Source organism: Argentina silus, assembly GCF_951799395.1.
Source record: "Argentina silus genome assembly, chromosome: 7".
Lineage (NCBI taxonomy): Eukaryota > Metazoa > Chordata > Actinopteri > Argentiniformes > Argentinidae > Argentina > Argentina silus.
This window is the reverse complement of record NC_139661.1, coordinates 12,050,626-12,077,150: the sequence shown is the minus strand read 5'-3', so window position 1 is coordinate 12,077,150 and position 26,525 is coordinate 12,050,626. Positions and strand designations below refer to the sequence as shown.

General features: G+C 41.2%; 1 protein-coding gene across 2 annotated transcripts; it reads left to right on the top strand.

The window, feature by feature from the left end:
- The first annotated feature begins 6,181 nt into the window (after positions 1 to 6,181).
- Positions 6,182 to 26,205, top strand: limk2 (LIM domain kinase 2). Of its 2 annotated transcripts, none has more exons than XM_083673346.1 (16): positions 6,182 to 6,389; positions 7,001 to 7,097; positions 13,357 to 13,492; positions 17,007 to 17,116; positions 18,771 to 18,959; positions 19,327 to 19,432; positions 20,345 to 20,550; positions 20,686 to 20,872; positions 20,993 to 21,079; positions 21,421 to 21,552; positions 22,126 to 22,182; positions 22,850 to 22,915; positions 23,447 to 23,624; positions 23,722 to 23,777; positions 23,950 to 24,107; positions 24,516 to 26,205. In XM_083673346.1, the coding sequence occupies exons 1-16, from the start codon at positions 6,374 to 6,376 to the stop codon at positions 24,739 to 24,741; spliced, it is 2,007 nt and encodes a 668-aa protein (XP_083529472.1). In that variant the 5' UTR covers positions 6,182 to 6,373; the 3' UTR covers positions 24,742 to 26,205. The 2 variants fall into 2 exon arrangements, with proteins under 2 accessions (XP_083529472.1, XP_083529471.1); XM_083673345.1 differs by having other exon boundaries at positions 20,345 to 20,559.
- The last annotated feature ends 320 nt before the right edge of the window (positions 26,206 to 26,525 follow it).

Genomic DNA, 26,525 nt, shown 5'->3' with positions numbered 1-26,525 from the left:
GTGTGTGTGTGTGTGTGTGTGTGTGTGTGTGTGTGTGTGTGTGTGTGTGTATATCTATATATATATCTATATATATATATATATATAGAGAGAGAGAGAGAGAGAGAGAGAGATATATAGATATATAGATATATATATCGAGAGAGCGATATATATATATATATATATATATATATATATAGGTTATAAGGCCAATATAGCTTGAGATATAGGTTATAAGGCCAATATTAGGTAGCCTACAAAGCGGTATCAGATAACGTTAGAAAAGATGCACCGATTCAAAACGCTTTGTCGAGGAAGGACCGTTATTTTCGGAAACATCACTAATACTGTATCCCGTACATTCTACAAACCCTAAGCATGAAACAGATAATAAACGTGCGTCTATGTCTACACCAATGTCAGAATACAGCGACAATTTAACTTCAACTTCAATAGGCTATCTATGCGCTCGTTCTATAAGGCATCAAGTGAGACCTCATTCAACGACCGCCAGCGTCACATGCAATGCTCTGATCTACAAGTCTGAGTTCAAACAGTCTCACACCCAGCTGCAGCCCCGCTACCCCTTGCGCTGTCCCGTCATACGGCTACTTGCTTATGTACCATCTCGGTTTCCACAAATGTTGGGTAACCCGCCCCCGCATGCCGTAGTGAATTTCCGGTTACACAGTTGTTCAATATCCTTCTGAGTCAAGCTGGAAGCATAGTGACAACACAGCGAGACCCTGCCCCTTATCTAACGTCACTGTCGAAAGAGCATTTGGCGCTCACCTCAAAAGATCAGGAAACACACTTTAGTACCCAGTGGACATCCGTTGAGGTCGTTGAAAATACTTATTTTTGGGTCTCTTTCAACGGTGACATTTCAAACCCATTTCAACATGCTATATTAATTATACTATTAATATATAATTTATTCTAATTTATAGTGTACATGCCCCATACCCATTTCACAGCCTCATTGCCTCTTAGGCTCGCACAGCCTACATAATGTATTGTTTTTTCTATTTTTGCTATTTTGTTAATATTTTGCTTATATATATATATATATATATATATATATATAGTTGTTTTTTATGTCCCATGCGCCAACCTCACCAAGTCAATTTCCTTTATGCGCAAATATACTTGCCAAATAAAACAATTCTGATTCTGAATACATTTTAATTGATCTGTCCAACAATTAGTTAAATATGTAAATCCAGGAAGCCTAAGAATGCATTATTTATTCTGAAAGACCGATCTGTAGGGCTAAGGTAAAACATTCAATATTGAATCAATGAGTGAGGCCATTGTTCTGTCAAAAAGGCATTCATATAAGCATGTGGGACGCTGGTGGACTGCACTCTTCGCGTGACGGTGCTTATGCTGTTGGCAAACTTCAATACAATGTGTTATGGGTGGTGTGTGATGGTTTCAATGTACATTAAGGTTGGGTCGGCTCCACCTTGCCCTCTGATAGGGGAATTTGTCTTACAGTATTTTCTATACCTACAGTATCCAATGTTTCCAGGTATACAGTGTACAGACTAGGCACACACACAGAAGATGAACATGAATGATCAAAATTAAGGGAGGAGGAGGAGGTCTGGGTCTGTGTCCACATTCTATGAGATCCAGTCGAAGTGGCCAGGTGTGGACAATGAAAGCTACTTTCCAACGGAAACTGATCAAAATGGAACACATTTTAAGGCAAGGTTGGACAAAGATCTAGAATCTAAATGCTTGTGGTCCGATCACAGAACCACATTCCTAAGACAGCCAAGGGGTGGGAGAAGAGGAGGGATGGAATGAGGAAGTATCTCTACATACATATTATACCGTGAATTCACCTTCATATCAACAGATCTTCTGATTTACTTCTTTACTACCAATTGTATACCGTTTTCTTTGTTGATCATTCGCATCTTTGTAGGCCTGTGAGACAATGGATCTGATCCAGGACCCAGCTTGTATCATTTAGAACAATTAAATTTAAGATGCTGACTACTGCTTCCCAAACAGGTTAGGTTGGTTGATTGGATGGATGAATGTATAGATGAAAGATAGGATGGATAGATGAGAGAGGGGAGGTATAGAAAGATCAAAACAATTAAGATGTTAATCAGTATGGGTTATACTGAGTGAAGCAATAGTGACTGGTGAAAGGAAGAAAGGATGAACGTTCGATAGATAGAATATTAGATAGATAAGTGGAGTGGGAAGAGAATTGAGAGGTAGAGTTGGTTGGTTAACTAGATGAAAGTTGGATTGGTGTGAATATCTTAAAAGTTGTAGGAGTAGCAGGTGGAAGAATTGGAATAATAATAGCTATCATAGGTCATCAATGAATACTTATTTGTGCCAGTTTGCTTGCTATGCTTCTACCCCAGGAAAGACGCAGGAGTCAAGGTTTGCAATAATCCAAAAACCGTCGGTACTTTACTTGTAAACACAGATACATCCAATGGTGAAGGCTCAAGACAGAACAAATAGAAAAGACAAAGCCATGCTTATAAACTGATGAATCAATTACCTAGGTGCAACCAATTACCCAAACCAAGTGGCACAAGGAACATAACACAAAAAGGGTCCAAAGTGGCCACCAGTGGAGGAAGCAGCAGGTGTAATCCCTTACAAAAACAAGCATTGGAAACAGTTAATGATCAGCACTGGACACCGACTTTATCTGATCAGTGAGTTTACATTACATTTATGGAATTTAGCAGACGCCTTTATCCAAAGCAACGTACATCAATACATTTCTTTATTGGTAGGCTAAAATTTTGCCGCGTCATTCCTGTGATACAGCAAGTAGGCACGTCAGAGATCAAAGACTGACTGCGCTGATGGCTGTGTTACGCGGAAACGTGCTGAAAAACATTTACAGCGCGTCAATCGTTTGATTAACATCAGGAAACAAATGTGAAACTTAAAATGGTAACAGTTGCATTGGGATTTATGAAAAACCCCCTCAGACAGATCCACCGCCCCCAGGGGCGATTCTAGGATTAGAGGTTTAGGGGGACTCAGCCTCCAGAATGCGGCGCTCTGCTCACGCCGAAAGTTGTAATTAATAAATTAATTAACTGATTACAGTATAATTGTCCTTAATTTGACTGGACTGGAAATTTAGTGGGCTTAAGCAAGTCCAACTGTTGTTCTTTGACATGCTTATTATCATTATTCCAATTCTTCCACCTGCTACTCCTCCTACAACTTTTAAGCTATTCACACCAATCCAACTTTAACACGAGATCTAACTCGCATTGTTATAACTTTAGTTTTTGATACCTATTAAACTTTTTAAACGTTACAAACTTGAAAGTGCACTTTTTAACATGGAGGTCTATGGAAACTCAACCAACCAACTCTCTACCCACTCCACTGAAGTACCCCTGGCTCTTCGTATCTAACATTCTATCCATCCAACCAACCAACCAAACCATCTCTAACTTCATCCGCTACCACCAAGACTCTCACTTTCTTTCAACTACCCAGCAAATCTATCAAAACATCTTTAAAGCTTTTCCACTACCAAAATAATACTTTGCAAGCCCACAAAGTTTCTTCTAGAATTTTTTTTGTAGTTATTATTATTATTATTATTATTATTATTATTATTCCAATTCTTCAGATTCTTCGGTATACTACTCCTACAGCTTTTAAGCTATTCACACCATTGCAACTTTCAAACTCATTATATATGTTTTAATATTCAGTTAGCGATTATGTTAACACGAGCCTCGTAGGCATTTCTATGCTGGGGAGAGGGGGTAGAATACATTTAGAGTGTAAAGTGTTTCTTTCATACAAAAGAGTGTATATTTATTTCAGAACCCATAATGGAAGATATCCTCCAGTGAAGTAGCCGCCATCTTGTTGTGAAATTTTTGATCTGTGTTCTATGAGCTCTAATAGTGGAACTCCACCCATCTACTTCCGATCAATATGAATGAGGATTTCTTCAAAATAAAAGCACCCAAGTTAATCTTTATTTTGCATTTAAATATGGTAAATCGGGATCAAGGAACCACAAACAATATGCTAATCAAATATTATATTTCAAAGATGTCAATACATCTCTGGTACCACTCTACTTGGGAGCACTTCTAGAATGCATATCAGGTAAATTTAAATCTAAAGCGATGTAATTGCAAGTGTTGCTGGCTATTTACCGCCCCCCCCCCCCCCCCCCACACACACACACACTCCACTGAACTACCCCAGGCTTATCCTATCTATCTATCTATCTATCTATCTATCTATCTATCTATCTATCTATCTATCTATCTAAAATGCTCTTTCCAATACTTATGGAGGGCAATGTAGTACTGATACTGAGCTCAGCGACAGGGCAAAGTCACTAAGTGTGTGTGTGTGTGTGTGTGTGTGTGTGTGTGTGTGTGTGTGTGTGTGTGTGTGTGTGTGTGTACAATAGTTGGAATGTATAATAGTTCGTATATTCCATGCATGTTTGCATTTCTGAATCATTAATCAGGAATGCCTTTTACACACAATGGTACATCAGTACAACAGTACTGTATGTACGTGACAAGTGCTTTCAACTTCTGAGGAATTCTTGCTTATGCCGAAAGTTACCTCTCCTCTCTCATCTATCCATCCTCTTTTTCGTCTAGTCATTCATCCGTCCAGTCAAACAACCTATCTCACTTTCTTTCAACTACCCAGAAAATCATCATCATCCCTGATAAAGGCTGATATAGCAATATATTTAAAGCTCAAAATTGTATATACTTTCTGGTGGGTAATTTATCATTATTTCAGCAAAAATAAGAGAACATATTGTGATCCCATCACTTTCCATTCATGTTTTAATTCATGTTCTTTTATTTTGAAACCGCGAAAACGGCGATAAGCCAAACCGGAAGTCTTAATGGAGCTAGATTGAGCTTATTGGAGCTCAGAGAACACAGATACATTTTTGTTTGTCCGGCCCCTCCGTCAATTTCATTGGTTTCTTGGCCCAAGATGTCGCCCCGAGACCACAAATGATGTGTCCCTCAATAGTAACGTCTGCTATTCATTACTTTTTTTTTTCATACCATTTATACTTTTTGCCTGAAATCCTATTAGTTACTATGGCTATTTGCTCTGCATAGGGACATTTCAAAATGTATCCACTTTCATATTTTAAGCTTGACACCCCAATTAAACTTTAAAATGTGTAGACTGACTCCACTTAAACAACTTGAATTCAGAGTTTTGATACTATTTGGACTTTTTAAACTTTAAGCCTTTTTAAGTTGCATGAACGAACATAGGGTTCCTATGATACATTCTATCTATACCTAACCCTCTCTAATCTATCCATCCTCTCTTTCAGCTATCCATTCATCCATCCAACCAAACCATCTTCTATCTATCTATCCTTCTCTCATCTATCTATCTTTCCCTCATCTATCTAACTTCATCTGTCTATCTATCTACAGTATCTATCTATTTAACCTACTGTCATCTATCGATCAACAGTATCGATCATCTATCAATTCATCCATCTAACAAACCAACCAACCATCCATCCACCCAACCTCACCAATCAAATCATTTTTAACACTATCCTCGACTAAAACTCTCACTTTCTTTCAATTACCCAGCAAATCTATCTATCGTCCAAACCATCTTTAAACTTTATTCTACTACCAAAATAAGACTTTGCAAGCCCACTGGAACTTCTGGAACTTCTTTTTCTAGTCTATTATTGTGTCTAAATTCTGGTATTGATGCTAATTAAGTTATACGTTGGATCTTGTTGTCAGATTCAGATTAGCAAAACCTATTTGTTTCGAAGCTGTATTAAAGACATTTCACGAAGCACATTACAACACACGATTTATATGTTTTAGCCCTATCTGTGACCAATATTATAAGGGCTATATGTTTCTGATCAACAGTATCTGCACTGACAATTGAGATACTGTAGTAGGCTATCTCAGACATTTCAGGTCACAGAGCTAAATTGACTCTGGATTGAAAGTTCAAAGTCCACGCCTTTGTGCGACTAGTGTGAGATACAGTAAATACTTTTTGGCAGTAGATGGTGCTGCCGTTTCAGTGCAGTGGATATCAGTTGTTGGGCTCTCCTCAATGATTTGCTCCTGTTCCAGGTGTTGCTGTTTGATCCCTTCCGGTCTCCGTACAGGAATTTCAACTGCATGACGTCAGTTATCCTGCCAACAAGAAAAGTTTAGTCAAAACCGAGGATATTTACCCCATGTAGAAAAGTAGACGGAATTATAGTTTACAAGAATTGGGATAGGAAAAAAATCTTTGTTGCGTAGAATGAATAACCCTGAATGTAACCCATCATACTGGATCAGCTTTAGAACTTTCTGAGACAAAAAATATCGACGACGCACTCAGCAATTAGATGGAAGAACTGGAAGGTGAGCAGCCAAACTTTCTCATGTAGCTACACAGTAGTATTCATTGTATCAATTTGTAACATTTCACGCTAACAATATAGCCACATGTTGTAACAATGTTCACTCTCCTTTATGTACGTGTGATGAATGATTCGCGTGAGTGTAGTGCACGATATCGAGTAGGCTGCACGATCTTACAGACTTGATGCGCTACTGCTGTTAGTACAAATAAAAACATTTTATGTCGTAACATGAAAGATTGGATTGAGTTCTGATTAATATGCACATTAACTACATATGAGGTAGTTTGTTCTGCTTTAATCCATTCCTTTTTAAATCATCCCGTTTTCCCATTAGACAACTAATGTCAATTTCTATTGAAGAGTAGAGTGTGCGCTAGATCAAAATATCCTGAAAACAATCAATGGTTTGAAATGAGGTCGGAGATGTAGATGATGGGAAATATTGCGTGTTCATTAATGAAAAAGAGCTGCTTTGGAAAAACTGACGCATAAACTAAAGACCTTTTTTTGCGATGCCAGGGGACCAAATCTGGGTTAGTGAGTGTTGAATATGTAAAAACAATAAAATACATTGTACAGGAAAGATGATGCATTAGTATCTCCCTTCAGGTGCCGAAGGACGCCACTGTGCGGGTTGCGGGGGGGGAATTCAAGACACTTTCCACGTGAAGGTTCTCCAAGACACCTGGCACAACGCTTGTTTTCAGTAAGTCTTATACCCCTGTGGGCTACTGTTGATCTGGGCTACTGTTGATCTGGGCTACTGTTGATCTGGGCTACTATTGATCTGGGTTGTATTTGTTGTTTATTGAAGATCGCACATACCTGTGTGGTACTTGCCAAAGTTCACTAGCTTACATATTTAAATGTGACTACAGGGAAATATGGGCAAATGGTAGGCTCAGAGAGGATGCTCTTTGTTTCCTTTTGACAGGGGAAATGGGCAGCACTGAAATCACTAGAGACAATTGATTGTTCTGTTGGTCTAAATGAAGCTTTTCACTCTTTCAGGCATTCATTGTGGTCAAATGTTAGTGCTCACACATGCTTAGAAATGGAATGGGAATGGGTAGTCCTAGAAATTTCAACCTGTTGGATGCTGATAATTGTGAGCAGGAATCTATCTGTAAGTCAAATAGAGAGTTGATTCACAATCATATTCTGTTTGCTAATACCACCATTGAACAAATGTTCATTCACACTTGAATTTGGATTGTGCCCCGAGACACACAACCATACTCTGTCCCCAGCCATGAGTACTTTGTACCTGGCAGTCTCTTTGCCCTGAGGCTTAATCATTGCCAATATGGACACTGACATGATCTCTCTGGCATGCTCAGGTTACTGGCCTATTGTGAGATGTCTGTGGACCTGGGTTTAACACAGAGGTCAATACAGTTAGTAATATATGAAGAGGATTACACATTAATTGTACATTTACAGACTAGTTCTCTCTGTGAAATAAGACAGAATATATGAATGGGCTAGTCATTGCTGAATGACAATGCACCCAACAGAGTTTTTTTTCATGGCATCTCTGTCATTGAGACAAGGAAAGGGAGTGTGTTTCCGACACTCAGTGCTCATCCAACACACAGGGTTACACAACTTGGGTGAAAGAATCATAGTTGAACCGCTGAATGGGATTGAATAGAGTAGTAATGAAGTCTATATGATGTATGGTGAATTTGGCATCGTAGCATGAGGCATTTCCGAGAATGTCTTGAGAAAAGAAAGGACTTGACGGCCTCTGCAAGTTTTTTCATTTTGTTGGAAATTAGCTCAAGTACTCACATTTTCAAGCAAAGCTTTTATAGCAGCATAATGTCCTTACATAACCCAGGATTCTGGGTCTCTCTTTCTCTTTCTATAATTGGCTGTTTTATAGCACCACTGCACCTCCTGTCAGTTAAAAAGCCAAGTCCTTGATGAAGCTGTGCGGCTCTCCTTCTCTTCCCCCCCCCTCTCTCCCTCTCTCCCTCTCTGACTGTCCCATTCCCCCACTGCTTCATCTGTCTGAAAACACCTCACTAATTTTCTGTGAAATGGATCCTTTAGATGGAGCATCTGCTTTGGAAATGGATTTGACGAAGCCAGACTACTGTACTGACGCTCAGCCAAGTGTGCTGGAGTTCAGCCCTCGGTGGTCAGCCCTCCTGGCCCAAAATCTGCCTTTTCCTTAAAAGTGTGTTAGGCGCTCTCCTGCTTTAGAACTTTAGACTTTCAACTTTTCTCTTATTTTTTGCATTCATTTTATTCATGGATGAAGTAGAACTTCCTTTCACTCACCATGTGACATTGTTAAACTTAAAAGAAACGACAGAGGTTTCCCTTTTCATGTTACCCCCTGTTCAGTTCTATTGTTCATGCAGAACCCCCCACCTGCTCTGTGGTATGCAGCATTGTAAAAGGCTGACGTTATCCCTGCTCCAGTAAACCTGACGATGTCAGTAGGACGTATAGGCTAGGTAACAACTAGATCCACTGTGTTGTGTTTCCCACTGCCGCATTCCTAGACAGCGAATCAGAGTGTTGAGCCCGCCATCTCAGACACTGCACAGGGTTCTTTCTTTTTCCCCCCAAAACTCGATCCTTTGTTGTCCCAATGGAATTTCCTTTTTATGAGTGAATGTCATTCTTCTAAGAGAGGTGAAGCCTTTAAGCTCAGGTCATAGCATAATGATGCACAATACTTTTCTTAATTGTTTGTTGTGTCAAATAATGTATCCTTATGTGTTTTTTTTGTTTCTTTTACTAAATCAGTTACTCTCTTTTCTCACATTGGTCCTTTCGGAGAGAATGTGTTGCTGATGACCCAGTGGTCAGCATTCTCAAGCCATTGTCTTGCTTTGTATACTCCCTTGATGGAAGATGTCAAACCCTGCCTTGACTCAAGCCAGTCACATAACCAGTGCTATTGTGTTCCTGACTTGCTCTTATCAAGTAATCACATATCTAGGTTAATGAACATAGATACTGTAGAGTTTGGATCCAATCCAAACTATGAATAGACAAATTGATTAAAATTGATGCATATATGGCACTTTTCTTTGTTCCTACAATACTGCTTTCCTATTGCATACAGCCTCTGCTTCTTGGGAGAAATAGGTTCAATTCTCTTTCTAATGCAAGGGTCTCTTGAGGCCATGCTGTAGAAAAATGTAACATTGTGCCATTCATTTACTAATTATTATTATTATTATTATTATTATTATTATTATAGCCATATACAGTGTATGTTCTGCAGTGTTATATAGAGCTATGATCATTTGTCTCCCTTTCAGAAACAGGGTAGTGTGTAACATGGGAGCACAACCGACACACACCCTGAGACAAGGACCTGTTAGTGGTGAAAAGGAAAAACCCCCTCCTTAAGTCTCTAAGGCCGGTGTAAGAGCACTGCCTGTGTCTCAGGAGCCTCTAATTCATTCCAACAAAGGAATTCATGTTGGTGTTCCTTTGTTAATGTGGGTTTGAGGAAATTATCATGTTTACCCAATCCTCTCAGAATAAGCAGGTTAGTCCATTGCATTGTATGGAGGACCAGTCCTTCATCCTCCCACCTGAGACATGTTTTTCTTTTCTTTCTTTTTTCACTGACGTTGTTTGCTCTGCTCCTCTGATTGGGAGTAGGATTAGCAGGATGTCAGGTGTTTTTCAGAAGGATAGGTCAGATGATCTTTGTTATGGTCTGTGTGTCTTCAGGGACATAGCTCTATAATCCTCAGTTATTACTTACACTGCAACCCATGATTTCCAGAGATAGGAGTGGACTGTTGTGATATTAAAGAAGGGATGTACAGTGACTCAACAGGGCTCAGCCAAAGTTGCGTTTGCTTTTGAGGTGAAAGTGTTTGTCTCCCTGCACACCTGGAGATCCTGTGTGTCATTCACAGTCTGACACCACATTCTTCACAACTGTCGCACACAAAGGGAAGGTTTTCCATGACTGTTACAAAAAACACACCAGCTTTTGCACACACCAGGGTTTGATGATGTAAGTGTTTCAGAGGGGCTACTCACAAATACACTCATGTAGTGCCGAACAGACACAAATAAAATACTTTGACAACACATACATTATTGCAGTCTACAGATCACATACAGTATGGCATCCCTGAGCATAAGTAGGCTGCTGAGCTTTTGCCTACAGATACCCGCTTGAGTGCAGAGGAGGGAAGGGCTGGTGTTATTCTTAAAATGTAATTCCTTTTTGGTCACTTGTTTTGTCTCGTTCTGCAACCGGAGTGTATGATCTGGTCAAATCAGACAAAAGCCTGAGATTGGGCAGGTTGTCAGGTCTGGCCATTGGGGGGGCATGGTTCCCTGTGCTGTATAGGGCTCCCTTCACTAATGTGATCTTTATCTGACCAGCCTTTCAGCACCACTCTGCTTCTCTAAATCATCCCACTGTGCACAGGAAGGGCCAAAAATCACTATTATTATTATTATTATTATTTTTTACCCTTTTCCTGCTTTACCTTTTTGGATTTGGAGCATTCTCTTCCTCACAGTGTTTTTTTTTAAGAGTTAACTGTTTATGGTAACTACTAATATGTTTTGAATAACAAGTTGAAGAATGAGTCATTGTCAGAGTATTTTCTAACCCTCCTAATCTCCAGGATTGGGGTTTTTGCTCTGGGCAGTTCCGTGTAAGAGGACCAAATGTGAATCAAATTGGGTGTCAAAGAGTATATTTTGGGGAAATGAAGTAATAAATACATTTCTACACCATATTCCATCGTAATAATAATGATAAGCAACGGCTTTGACTTCTGGTCAAAAGCGTCTATGAAAACGTATTTAAAAGTGTTTAGAAAAACATCAAACCTCATCTCATGCTCCAATAAATGGACACTTCATTGTTGACTACAGTGGGAAAAGTAAAGTCAGCAAATCACACAAATGTTGCTCAAATAACTTTCATTGAGAATGATGGCATACATGTTGTACGCTTCTACAAAAAGACAGCAAGGGGATTTGTCATCATTAAAGAGTGAATTGACACACGTGGTGTGGTGTCCCTAAGACAGATTCTTAGGATCATTCCCCCACTGGTTGCAGACAATAAAGAACATTGTCATTTTGAAGAGGCAATTGTATATTTCTACCTTGGTTTCCCTATTTTAGCTAAATCATCATGTACAGAATGACCTTCAAATCCAGAAATGATGCATTTCTGTAAGGGACCCATGCAGTCATTCTGTTACCATCATTTTGTTACCGGATGTAAATCCACTGCACTCACTGTAGCTCAACAACCAAAAGAGATATTTTCAGTTATTATATGATATGTAACACCCCACTCTTTCTGCAGACATATTTGGAGCAGATATTTAAGAGTTTTGGAGAAACGTGCATGGGGTCCTGCCAAAAGACCCAATGTTGCCAGTGCTTGGCCCTTCTAACATATGATTGAGGGCAAATCTACATAAAATCCCCAGAGGGGCAGGTGGTTTGGATATTTGTTAAGTTTATCTTACCTCAGTGCCTGCATAACTAGTGTCCTCCTTATGAATATCTGTGATTTTGCTTCTTTCACAGGAATTTCTCTGTGGGTTGCCAGTTCAGTAACCTGATCTCAGGGAGGTATAGCATTGATTGTGTGCTTGGCAGCTTAACCCAGTGTCACCGTTTTGCATAACCCGTGCAGCCAGTTGAAGGTATGCTCAAAGCCTACAGGTGCTCGCTGATGTCTTGGCAACTTCAGCATTCCTGACTTCAGACATTCCATCTCCATTGTTGAAGTCATAAATTTCCCCTTGATCTGCAAAATCTCATTCCAGTCGAAGATGCGGATCGATCCGCTAGGTCTAAAGAAGTACTTGTGTTTAGCAAACATCATGCAGAAAATGATTCAATCTGCTTGCTAAATATGTCAACAAAAAGCTGTGATCCCTTTTGACTGATCCTTGGACTTTGCCCCTGCCGGTGAAAATGACCAAATTCACCACATTTTTGTTGTTTATCCCAATTCAACAGTCTGTGTATGTGTGTATTTATCCCAATTCAACAGTCTGTGCCACCCGGAACAAAACTGGAACACATTAAAGATGCAAAGAGGGCACTCTTTGGTAGTGGTTAGTGGTATTCAGTACTAGTGTAATCCACCGTCTCTTTAATCACTGTTTGCCCCCGCCCCCCATAGTATAGCCCACCTTTCGTGGCACACAAATGAGTAAAAAAGTAAAATAATAATAATAATTTGGCTTCTGGCATTACGACTGCCAATGGCCCCTGGTGTATGCATTACTTTGTCTTATGATGACTGTTGGATAGATGATTCACTTACTTAAAAAATTGTATTTGTTGTAAGTCGCTTTGGATAAAGGCATCTGCTAAATGCCATAAATGTAAAATGTAAACATGGCTTGTTCCAAAAACAAGCTACTACCTTGACGATCGCTTACAAAAGTACATACGGTCATCCTGAAGAAACGCTCAAAGCAACCGCTGTATTCTAGTGCAACCTAGAGTGATGATTAATGAAGTCTCATTTGACAGGCCCTCTCATTATATCTATCCTTTCACCAGACTCTCTTTGTATCCAGTATTGGTTGTGGGAAAGTGTACAGACAGGTCAACTGCTTGGGCACTGGTTCAACAGTTTTTAATATCACCTGACTGAAATTGTAAAAGTCAGTTTTAGTTTTGGGTCAGGCCCCAGCTTTGTTTGTTTCTCTGGTAGTTTATAGGCAATAAGAGAGAGCTCAGAGACTCTCTGCTATTGTATGAGAGATGTCGAATTGGTGCTCTATGGGTATCAGTCAGAAATCACCCACAAGCCTTTGAAATTGTCAACAGGCCTGAAATCATATACCCAGGATTTGGAGTCTCCTTTGAATCACTTGCTTAAAGTAGATTGAAATAGTTGCGACTGAAAGACTTTGTCTCTTCACTCTTCTTTCTACATTTTCATTGTTCCCAGCAGAAGTGATCAAGTGTGTTTATTTTCTCATGCACAGGTGCTCCGAGTGCTGTGACCACCTGACAAACTGGTACTATGAAAAGGATGGCAAGCTGTACTGCCGTAAACACTACTGGGAGAAGTTTGGGGAGCTTTGTCATGGCTGCTCTCTGCTCATGACTGGACCTGCCATGGTGAGTCTGCTATGTCCCATTCCCCACCTCGAGAGACTGAGGATACGCTCATTGGGCCTCATACAGGAAGCGATAAACTAACAAATATCCTCTTATTTTTGTTAGTATCCACGATTTGTTCTTATTTTGTTAATACCCATAGATTTCTGGGATTCACCAATGTTTTCTTATTTTTGCTCTTCTCTTAGGTAATAGAACATTTTACGAGTAGTCGAGAGCACTCTTACCAAGATAAGAAAAAAACATCTAGTTTTCACAGTCCACAAATTGTTTGTCCAACGCAAAGAAACATAAGTTTAAAATTTGAGGAACATAAAAAAAATGCATGAATATAATAACATTTAGATTATCATATGTTTTAGAGTAATTATAATGATTGGATTATTACATTTGTGGGCTAAAGAAATATTATTGGTCCATTGATCCCAATTAAGACTATAAAAACCCTTGTATGATATTGTGTGCGTTCAGCTTCTAAATGGCTTACATACTGCTCTTAGATGCTTTGGCCATCCAGGCCTTACGCAGAGAACGCGTTTTTAGAGATCACACAGATCTATTGGATGAAACGGATGAATGGCTGCTGAGCTGTTTCAGATTGCCAAGAGCACTGCTTTTAGATTTGTGCAATACTCTGGAGCCTCAACTTAGGCTAAACACACGCCGGTCAAACCCTGTGCCTCCTCACCTGCCCTTATATAGTGTTTAGGAGGCGTTATCAATGCTAATAACAAACAATCTGCCACGCGCCTCCAATGTATGATCAAGTGGGGTTCATCATTCAGCACACCTGGGTAAGAGCAGATTTGGATGGCTAAGAATGTTTGGTGCATCTGGATTTGATGTTGCTGCATGAGGCCCATTATGACAGACTGATCTCCACACTGGAACATTTGTATTGCTGTTCTCTTAGATCTCAAAGATCACAGTATTAGCATTGAGGACATTTCAAAGAAAGCTGAACATCAGGGCAAAGGTGTTATTTTACAAATGAATAATTCCCTGTCAGGGTAACTATTGTGTTCAGAGGTTAAATGTGTTAAATGTGTGCAGCTCAGATAACACCAATGCAGAGTGATTCACTGTTCTTTGAAAGAAGCTCAGAGGGTTGTGCAGTAATAAGATACGTTTTTCTGTACAAATGAGGGTAATGTCAGCTTTGGAGACCTTTCCCTTCTACTCAACAGTAACATTTTTCCTCTTCTCAACTTTCAGCAAAATCCCCAGAGGGGGCCAGAGCCCCCTGTGTAATAACAAACGTTTCGTTCAGGGCAACACTTATCTACATGAGGGGTCATAGGGGTTGGGCTCTGCAGTGATTACCCACATAGTGCATCGATGCTTTACATCTAAGGTAGCTCTGAAAGATGGCAGACGGGGCCTAGACCTCCTCTCTGCATCTTATGTTCACCCCTCACGGCCCCACTCAGCTCTCCTCTGGAGATAAGGTCTCCACAGTTCACTTCCCCAAGCATATAAAGAGAAAGCAGAGAACATGAAGTGGTTTTGGAGCCATTCCAATACCTGATTCAGTCTTTGCGGTGCAAAGGCAATAGATATTACCCACACTGCACCGCCACCACCACCACAGTGTTTATTGGGTATGGTTTTGGAGGATCCAGTGTCTGTTATTAAGGGAGGGTTAGAATGTTTTAGCTTGACTGCATTTGTCAAATCAATATTTATCTTCCAGGATTAGACCATGAGCTCATGGTTATGCTATGGAAGAGTAACTGAAGGCTGGATGTTGGTTATGTTTTTTTGTAACTCCATCAGTGCTATGGAATGCCCATGCATGCGGTTGGAGTGCTGTGCATTTTAATGAAACTTTATTTTAACAGTATTTTGAGTCTAAATACAACAGTAATTGTTTATAGCACTAACAATTGCTGGTCACAATAGGGTCATTTGTCTTTAACTGGACTAATGTGGCCTGAAAGTTTTTTTTAGAACAAAATGTTTGCCAGTAAGCAGAACACATAATGGGCCTTTCTTTTTGGTCTTGGCCACATTGGCTGGGGAAGTGAGCTGCCAAGTATTTTTGGCAGGGTTGAATTGGCAGCCTCTTACCCAGCAGCCAAACCAACACGGCGTAAAATCGTCTGGCCATTGGACTTGCAGGAGGGGGAGAGCAGTGCAGAGCAGCTACTTATGGCTGTTGTCGTATTTGCAGAGCAGGCAATGGCACGAAACACCATTTTGGATTTTAATGAGGAGATTGTGGCAAGCATTTTTTTTATTCCACAGTGTGCCCTCTTTTCACTGACTGCTGGGATGTTTTATAGTTTTGACACAGCTGTAAATCCTCCTAAATTAGACCTTTTGAAGATCCCTCTTTTGTTCCCTTTCTCTTTGTGAGATGGAAAATGAAGAGTGTGAGCAAACTCTAGTGAGTTGTGTAAGTGCAAAGGCATTACCTCAGTAGCCCTGTTGCTGACTCACACACTAGCCCTCCCTCTCTCAGAGCCCATACTGCCACCTATGTACTATGACGCAGCCGTGTCTAGCTAGGGTTGCCGAAGGCTGTTTCTGACTGGGGTCACTGGTAATGTTCCAGCCTGGGGGCAGATAGTCACAACCACAGACTGCTGGGAGCTCTCACTCACTCACACACAAACACGTCTTGCATCACCATTATCTCACTGCACTGGGAAAAAGAAAAGTCCTTTCCCAACACTCTCACTCATAGCCTGGGGAGAATGGAGAAGTTTTACTTTAAACAACACCGGTTTTAATGAATGTATTCACATTCTTTCAAAGTTATCCTAGAGGAGCTTGACTATTGGTATACCATAGCTAGCCACAGTTGAAAGCAAGAGAACACCATGACTCTTTTTTTTACTATCCCAGGCCTAGTCTTTAAGGGACACTTCACCCAGTTTTAATATCACATTCATTTTCTGGCATTTATAAAAAATAAATTAAAAAATAAAATAAAAAAAAAGGTTAAACTCCAGTCTGTTAACACTGGTTTTGATTATCTTCACACACTCTCCAGGCCTCACATATAGGAGCAGATTTAGATGTTTCAGCTGCGAGTTCACATGCAATCACTTCAGATCCTGTGTGTGTGAGAGAGACAGAGACTAAGTAAAAAAACATGCTTAAGGGGTGGATACGTTGTGTCATTTTGCATGCGAGCAAGACCAACAGATTGGGATTGTATGATTTGCAGAAAGGGAAATCAGTCAGTGAGTAAGGCAATGTATGTGTGTGAGAGAAACAGAAGGACCAAGAAGGGGAGCTTGTCTGAGTTAGTGAGGGTGTCAGAGACACAGCGTCAGTGATTGCAAAGGGCAGGGCTTGGGCCCTGGGAGGTGGATGACATCATAGCAGATTCCAGACAGGCTGAGAGTGAAGCAGGTGTTACTGACTGACTGTCGAGAGAGAGAGAAAACTCACAGCAGAACACAGCATAGCTAATGTAGCAGGCTCACCTTCAGGACCTCTCCTCCTCATGCTGGAAAACCATGGAAAAACCATGAAAATCTCTCAACTGTACCTGTGCTTCCAGGTGGCCGGAGAGTACAAGTATCACCCCGAGTGCTTTGTTTGTCTGAGCTGCAAGGTAGTGATCGAGGACCAGGACACCTACGCCTTGGTGGAGCGCTCCAAGCTGTACTGGTGAGAGACATGGACTGATATTTTACATAGAATCATTTTGGTTTATTTGTTTAGATAAGGTATACTCAATGTACAGTACCAGTCAAAGGTTTGGACACACCTTTCTCATTCAATGGTTTTTCTTTATTTTTATTATTTTCTACATTGTAGATTAATATTGAAGACATCAAAACTACGAAGGAACACATATGGAATTATGTAGTAAACAAAAAAGTGTTAAACAAACCAGAATATGTTTTATATTTTAGATTCTTCAAAGTAGCCACCTTTTGCTTTGATGACAGCTTTGCACACTCTTGGCAAGGTGTGTCCAAACTTTTGAATGGTACTGTATGTATGTACATTCACCGAACACTTTATTAGGAACACCTGTACACCTTCTCATGGTGGAGGTGATGTAATGGTATGGGGAATGTTTTCTTGGCACACCTTGGTCCTGTTAATACCAATCAATCATCTTGAAATCATCTTGTGGCTTGAATGCCACAGCCTATTTGAACATTGTTGCTGACCATGTGCATCCCTTCATGGCCATAATTTACCCATCTTCTAATGGCTACTTCCAGCATGATAATGCACCATGTCACAAAGCAATGAGTTCAGTGTTCTTCAGTGGCCTTCCCAGTCACCAGATCTGAAACCAATAGAACACTTTTGGGATGTGGTAGAACGGGAGATTCACAGCTTGAAAGCGCACCTGAAAAATCTGCAGGAATTTCTTGATGCAATCATGTCATCATGGATCAGAATCTCAAAGGAATGTTTCCAACATCTTGTGGAATCAATGCCACAAAGAATTGAGGCTGTTTTGAGAGCGAAGGGAGGCCCTACCCAGTATTTAGTATAGTGTTCCTAATAAAGTGTTCAGTGAGTGTATGTACAGTGCCTTCGGAAAGTATTCAGACCCCTTCACCTTTTCCACATTTTGTTGTGTTATAGACTCAATTTAAAATGGATTAAATTAAAAGAATTTGCTATCACACAATACCCCAGAATGACAAAGCAAAAACATTTCTTTTTAAATTTCTGTAAATTTCTGTAAATTTAAATACCAAAATACCTCATGGACATAAGTATTCAGACCCTTTACTATGACACTCTTAAAATTAGCTAAAATGCAAAAATGTCATCAACAAATCACTCAATAAGTTGAATTTTAGTCCATCTTAATGCAAGGGTAATAGTTCATGTAATTTTGGAATTAATGTCTTTGCATACAAATCAATTACACACTGTGTAGATTAGGATGTGGAAAAAGTGGAGGGGTCTGAATACTTTCCGAAGGCACTGTATGTATGAATACCATTTTGTTAAGGCAGATGTTAACTCAAGGTTCTATGAATGAGATATTTCATTGCAAACAGTCAAAAAATTGTGATATGTAATTGTGATAGTGATGTGCCTGTCATACCTGAGCCCCCTCTGCTGTCAGACTCCCTCAGCCCCCTCCTCTCAGCTGTTCTCCCCTCTCCTGTCTGTTTCCTTACATATGTTTAGAAACAGTCAAATCTTTATTATTCCCAAATGCCAATTTGTTTGCTGCAATTTACTAACATATATATATATAGTTAAGGAAATTAAAAGACATACTGACTTTAGGTGAAAACTGTGAAAAACATTGTACATGATATTATCTCTTATTTCTTGTGTGCAGTGGGAAGTGCTATAAGCAGGTAGTCCTGACACCCATGTTGGAGAAGCGTTCGCCCGACTCGGCCCTAGACTCTCTGCCCCACACAGTCACCCTCATCTCCATGCCCTCCGCCACCAACGGCAAGAGGGGCTTCTCCGTCTCCGTGGTGGGGGATGTGGCCAGCGGCTCAGCCAGCGTGCAAGTCAAAGAGTGAGTGGGTTCATCCATCACAGCGAGTCTGTACACCACTGACTAGTGTCTGAGAGACGGAATGAGTAATGTGTTGCGTAACAGTGATTATGGGTTTGCTTAATAACAGGGCACTAGCCAACGGTGCATATACAGATGTTTGTATCATTGACTAAACTACATAACCTGGATTTTATAGTTAAATCCCACACATCCCGATTTTGAAGGTGTTCCAGTTTGTTCCTGGCTCAGCCAAAGGAATAGGCTCACTGCTGGCTGGTAGATAGGACCAGATGTTCTCTGACAGACCAGAATGCTTCAGTTCATAGTTTGTACTGATGTTCTTGTACAGGTATTTAGACTGATCTATGTGCTGTATTTCTTTCAGGGTTAGAGGGATGCATATCAGCCCGGAGGTTCGGAATGCTATCCATGTTGGTGACAGGATCCTGGAGATCAATGGTCTTCCAGTGGGGACATTGATGGAGGAAGAGGTGATTACATTTGGACAGATGCATATATCATTGTTTCGTTTCAAATCAAGGCAATAACAATAGAGGAAAAAAAAGTCAAACATGTAGAATCTGTTTAGTCGCTAAATGTTTTGTAATTGTGCTCATTACAGTAAAATGTAATGTGACTATTACTCTAAGACAGAAAAGGAACATGTGATCACTGCATTCCATTAATTCCTCCATCATTTACACATTCTTTAGCTGGGAGAGGATTGTATCTGGAAGAACTCCAACACACAATCTCACCACCTCACCCTCAACCATGTGCATTCCAATTGTGCATTCATTCACTGATTTAATTTTCAATTCCCACCTTTCCTGTTTTCCCCAAGGTGCATTCCAATTATAATTCTTCAGCTTCATTCAAGTCACATTGTATAACTCAATTTGAAACCTCTTCGGGTGGTCAGGATCCTGTTATCATTGGAATCCTGCCTACTAATTCCATCCCCTAGTCCTTGTAATAGGCACCGGTCACACTAGTCCGTTGTATTGTTAATTCTAGGTTGAGCCAATGGTTTCTCTATGGGAGTCATTTGTTGTAATCAACGGAGATCACAAGGGTCTGTACGTGTCCAGTTGTCGGGTTTTTTTTACGGACAAAAACGTTTGGAGGAGTTTAATGTTTGACAGTCTGTTCGTCCGTTTAGCCAATTAAAAAAAAATGAAGAAGCGTTGTTGAGTTGTTAGGCTGTTTCAAACATCACGCTGTAATTCCACGGATCAAAACAGATAGTGACTTCATACATATACATTTTGGGCCGTTTTCTGATGGACTACTGTGACAGGGGTAAACCAATACCTCTCTCTTAATTTAATGTTACTGCTTAAGTTACCCCGGCAGAGGAGATGTTGTCCTAGCACATGCTATAATCTGATTGGTGTTTTCAGGTAGATGACCTCATCCAACGGACCAGCCAGACGCTGCAGCTGCTGATAGAGTATGATCCAGTCAGGCAGCGATTGGACAGGCTTAGACTGGGGTCCTCACAGAATCGCCTGGGGGTCCCCGCCACCTCCCGCATGCGTCTATCCTCACCGTCTGGTGCGGTCCTGGAGAGGACGGATGTGGTTGATGATGGCACGCTAAAGAGGAGGTCTCTGAGGTATGTTTTAACTGAGCATTTGTTAAAAAAAATGGAGACACAAAGACAAAAAAAAGAAAATGATGGTTTGTCCCCATAACATTTGATCATGTCTAACTGACTTCTGTCCCTCTCTATCAATCTTAGGCGCAGCAACAGCATATGCAAATCCCCTGGTCCTACCTCCCCTAAGGAGCACCTATTCCTGACACGTGACATCGGGCGCTCCGAATCCCTGCGCTCCTCCAGCAGCTGCTCCCATCGGATCTTCCGCCCCTGTGACCTCATCCACGGAGAGGTGCTGGGGAAGGGCTTCTTCGGCCAGGCTATCAAGGTCAGCCTCACACCCTACCATCAACTCATGCTCTACATGAATCTCAGTGTTCCACATCCACCCCATCCCATTGCTCTAGACAGATCTCTAGCTTTGTTTTGATTCTCTCCACATTGACAGGTGACCCACAAAGCCACTGGTGAGGTGATGGTCATGAAGGAGCTGATTCGCTGTGATGAGGAGACCCAGAAAACCTTCCTAAAGGAGGTCAGTTCTCTAGTCTAGGAGTCCTGTGCTCTCTCCTAGGAAGAATACAATAATGTGGTTCTGCATGGAGCCATGATTTATAATACCCACAAATTCAGAGCTTGCCAAATGTCCCCAGATTTGCCTCTTAGACGGATTGCTTAGGGCCTTGTTATTTTCGAGAAAGGATTTGTGGCAGTCCTCAGAGGAAAAAATAAGCTTGTGATTTTTATACAGATGAAATGTCTTCAATGTGAAAATTGATTGCAGAGATGATATGGATGGCTTGAAAACACAAAGGTGGGCTTAAATCTCTCCCTCCCTCCCTCCCTCCCTCTCTCTCTCCCTCTCCATCTCTCCAGGTCAAAGTAATGAGGAGCCTGGAACATCCCCATGTTTTGAAGTTCATCGGCGTGCTATATAAGGACAAGAGACTGAATTTAATAACCGAGTTTATCGAGGGAGGCACACTGAAGGATTTCATTAGAGACATGGTGCGTTTAGCTAGTTAATTCACTTAACCCTCTCCTTTTGCAATCCCACAGCACCAAAATAGCCTTTGGTGGCCTTAAATCTACTGTTTTCCAAAAGGGGCCTGAGTGGGATAGGGTTGACCTGAGGTAAACTCTGCTCAGTTAAAGGCAGTGGGCTAGTTGGCACGTACACCAAGAGAGAGTTGCAAAGGGAGTAAATGTAGCGAGTGTTTCCAGGTGAAAATTCACAAGGAGTTTATATTCCCCATCTCCCACGGCAGATCATTTGAACAGCAGTCCAACACATGGTCGACAGCAATAAGAGGGAACAGAAGTTACCCTCCCCCTTTTTAAAATGGGCTCAAATTGTCTTGCATCAGCTTTGTGTTGAGTTTTAAAATATTAATTTGCTACTTCACTACTACACTTAGGTTCCAGTGGTAGGTTCAAGTATGTTTTGTATGTACTATGAATCTGCTGCTCTATAAAGAAGTAATTTTTTTTTGTGTCGTGATATTGTGTATAACCATAAAGGCTAGTCAGGGGGCCACCTATTCATGTCGTGTTTTTTGTTTTTCCCCTGGGTTGTGACAGGACCCATTTCCATGGGAGCAGAGGGTCAGCTTCGCTAAGAGCATTGCTTCTGGAATGGTGAGTTGGCCCCTTCCAGAGATATTTACCATTGGTAGAAAAGCACTCCCCATATAGACATTGCCTGCTTTTTGTTCAGCTGGTGCAGCCTTCAGTATGTATGGTGGCCATACGCACTGTGTTTAAAGGCACAGCACTTAGTTTCAGTTTTCGCATAGTGCACTCACTGTTTATTATTCTTACCCCCAAAATGTGTAACTGATTTTGGTGAATGGCTTGGATGTATTATCTCAATCTTGATATCTTTCTAAAAATAATTGTGGCTTACAGCCATATAAATGTACATCTAACTTGGCTCTAACATAATCTTTGGCTTGAATTGAGCCACTTGAGTCGGTCGTACTGGAATCTGATCATCCCTATTCTGGACAGTGACACAGACAAGCCATGTGCTCCAGAGACCATAGTGTGTTTTTGCCAGCAGGCCACCCCGTTTCCCTAGAGATTAGCTCTGTGCTGTCAGTAATCCTCATTGCCATTCCTGAGAACTCACATCGTCCCACTGAAACACTGCTCTGTCCCCTGTGTGATTCCTATTTTTCCCCACTTAAGGCATTGTCAAGTTAGTTTTCCCTCTGCCAAGCTGTGTGTGTGTGTGTGTGTGTGTGTGTGTGTGTGTGTGTGGAGGAAGATTTGGTTTGGTTAATTTCTCTGCTTATTATTTCAGGCCTACCTGCATTCTATGAGCATCATCCACAGAGATCTCAACTCTTACAACTGCCTAGTTAAACTGGTAGGTTAGATACGTATTATGCACCACATACCATGATGCATGCTGATTCACAATAAGGGATTACAGAATACACTGCACAAGACTAGCCAAACATTTGTTTTCCCTATAAGAAATGTAACTCCAGTTTCATTATCTCTCTGTAATCATACATGTTTTTCTCTTAAGTTGGGTTTGTCTCATAAAACTGCAAAACAACATGTACTGCGTATTTGAGATGAGCCTGAACCAGTGTGTTCTAAAACATGTTTTATCCAGTCGGGTGACTGGATGACTTCCCAGCTCCCCTGACTAAGCCCAAGGCAGCCTTGTCTGTACAGGCCAGAGCTATGCTCAACTGTAGCAGAGCACAACTTATAACAACACCTTGTATATGCAGTAACACCATCTCTCCTTTTTGGTTATTTGACCCTTATTTACTGAGTTACTATATGTAGTATAATATTCCTCCCCTGCATGAAACACCTTTCACTGTTACATTGTTTCTATGGTTTCCATATTCCCCTGACCACTTGACCGATTTACCTCTCTCAGGACAACACAGTGGTCGTTGCGGACTTTGGTCTTTCCCGGCTAATAGTGGAGGAGAAGGTTAGACATCCGCCTCCTGATAAACCGAACACTAAGAAAAGGGTGTTCAGACGCATCGATCGCAAGAAGCGCTACACGGTGGTGGGGAACCCCTACTGGATGGCCCCAGAGATGCTGAACGGTGAGCAGGGACACAGAGACTTTACCACAGGGATAGGTAATAGTTTGTGCTCATAGTATGTGCTATTCAGTTCATTAACTCTTCTCATTTATCTCAGGTAAACGTTATGATGAGAAGGTGGATATTTTCTCCTTTGGGATTGTGCTCTGTGAGGTAAGAATGCTGTGATTTAAAGTCCAAGAAATCTTTGGAAATCACCCTCTCAATTTGTACACCATATGAACAATCTATTTATGCATTCAGTAATTATCAGAATGTCCACAGTTTTAGTTATCATCTGCAATCTGCAGTGTTTAACCACTATTAACTCTGTCCTTCATTTCAGATTATTGGTCAGGTCTCTGCAGACCCAGAGTGCCTCCCCAGAACCCTGGACTTTGGCCTGAATGTAGTCAAGTTCATGGAGAAGTTCCTCCCTGAAGACTGCCCGCCAGCTTTCTTTCCATTGGCTGTGGCTTGTTGTGACCTCATACCTGAAAACAGGTGAGTTTGGCCTTTGCAACAGGTTAGTGTGGAGACATAACTGTACAAGCTTACAAAAGGAGGGTTAAAAGTTGCAGTGAGAGCAAGTGGAGAGAGACTAGGGAGGGAAAGAGGAAAGCAGAGAAGGGGTGAGAGATAATCAGAGAGAGTTTGTGGGAGAGTGAGCCAAGTGTTTGCAACAGAGCAAAGGGGCCACATGTGGGAAAACTCTGCACCTCCTCCCAATGAGATTATACCAAGGCTATTCTCTGCCCTCTAGACCCACAGAAGCCAGTGGAAAAACCACACCTTAGATAGCATCTCTGCCTGCTTTCCCAGGGACATGCCTTGCGAGGCAGATTGCTTCCTCATGTTCCCTCACCCTTGCCTGCCTGCCTGGTTATAACCTCTAACCTCCCTCCTTCCCAGACCGAACTTTCAGAAGCTGGAGGACTGTTTCGAGGCCCTGACCTACAACCAGGAGCTGGGCATCCCTCTGCCAGCTGAACTGGAGGAGCTGCACCAGAGCCTGTGTCGACTCCACGGGTCCAAAGACGGCTCTCTGACCCCGAGCACAGTCCCCACGCCATCAGCAGTCTCAGCCCCTACATTAGCCCCCCCAGAGGAGCCCAGCCTGACTGACAACGGCACCTAGCATACACCCTGCCATCCCTCTGGACCCCCAACCCAGCGCTCCAAGACCAGTTTGAACTTCTGCACTAACACAGGTGGAGGAGGAAAGGGGAGGAAAGACTGAACTTGTGCCGTTTGGGAACTGGATGAACGGAGTTGGCTGGACAGAGCTCATCTCTGTGTGGAATGTTGCTGTGATGTGTAGTGGAGGTGTGGACATACATGACAGGACAGAGAATGCCAGGGAACTGAAGTGGAGCTGAGGGAGGAGCCACATTTCAATGAGAAGAGGCTTTTGGGATTTACTTTTCTTTTACCCCCAAATGCGCACACCAGGACATGCAGGGTTTTACACATCTGTTTACCATTTATTACATGAACTTACTTACGTTCTCGGTTTCTATAAAAGGAGGAATCATATTGAAAGAGTAATCTCTCCAGCGTTTAATACCAGTCCTCATGTGAAAGTTGTTTTGTTTTGAGTGGACTGTTTTTATCTCATAGGCTGGGTCTGAAGTTGTTGTCTGCTATGTGAAGAATGTGGAGATCAGTCCTTGCCCATGAGAAGACTCCCTCAGCGGCAGGCTGCAGAGAAAACAGAGCTGTGTGACAGGCGGGGTGATTGACGTCTCAGAGTGAATCGAGGCCAGGACTTTGGAGTGAAGTTTGTTTACCATCAGGCGGACGTGTGAATAGCACAGCCGTGGGGACCAAACACTCTGAGGGGTTGGGTCACATAGGAAGAGGAACATGAACATATTGAGCTTATTGACCATGAAAATCCTTGTTGAACTTTACTTTTACTCAAGTCCCCTAATTATAGAGATTACATTTAAGCATATTTGACCCATTTTACTCACAACTGTTAATTGTATTAAGTGCACTTATCCCTTTGTCTTATCTTGGTTGATGGTCTGTGGGCATTTAACACAATTTAAATTAGTTTCTCTTCACATTTGTTAGGCAGTAAGGCAGTCGTGGTCAATTTAGATTACTTTTGTTAACATTTGCTTATTTAGAGCTGTTGATTTACCGGAGATTGTTATTAGGATGACTAGTTGTCTTTTAGAGACAGCCTGAGCCTTGGTACCTGTCACTTGGGTACACTGAACACCAAGCCCTTTATACGCTCCAGAATCTCAGCTGCTGACCTTCTAGTGTGAAACCGATCTGTGTTCAATGGGGCTGTGCTCTCAAAGGCATTGTATAATTTACTAAAAAGTGATTTGTATACATAAAACTGGATTTATATATTTTTTTGCTGTCTGTGAGAAATGTATAGAAATGTATATATTATGCCTATATCAGATGGCAATTTCTTATGGGAATCAAGGGTTTGTAGATTTTTTGCAGACATTTTGTCGATTTACACAACATTTTTTTTATTTTATTTACTAGCATCATCTTTCTAAGGTACTGACTTGTACAAATTGTAACCACTATCACTTTTAGCAATAGTGTGTCGTGAATAAAAAGTTTGAAAGCAGGTTTTCTTATCTATTTTTACATCAATATACTGCTGTAATTTTTGAGATATCAGGTCCTGAATATCTAATGGAATTACCTCACCTTAATTTGATTTATTGGATGCATAGGCCTACCATGACACTACCCACTCTTTAGTTGGATGGATGCGCATTACCACAAGGGGGCGCTAGTGTATAATTGTCCTCATGGAATGAGGGTATCCTGTCAAAGGAACGCATCTCTCTTTGTTGAGCTTTGGTTTTAACTGGCTTTACTCACTGTCTTTTGTACAGTCATCAGACCTCAGATGTCAATTTATCTATTGCCTATTCATTTGAG

Bases quoted from the DNA above. Each gene is read 5' to 3' on its own strand.
- limk2 (XM_083673345.1), top strand. The intron at 13,493-17,006 runs GTGAGTCTGCTA...CTGTGCTTCCAG, and splicing joins TCATGACTGGACCTGCCATG to GTGGCCGGAGAGTACAAGTA. The intron at 23,778-23,949 runs GTAAGAATGCTG...CCTTCATTTCAG, and splicing joins TTGGGATTGTGCTCTGTGAG to ATTATTGGTCAGGTCTCTGC.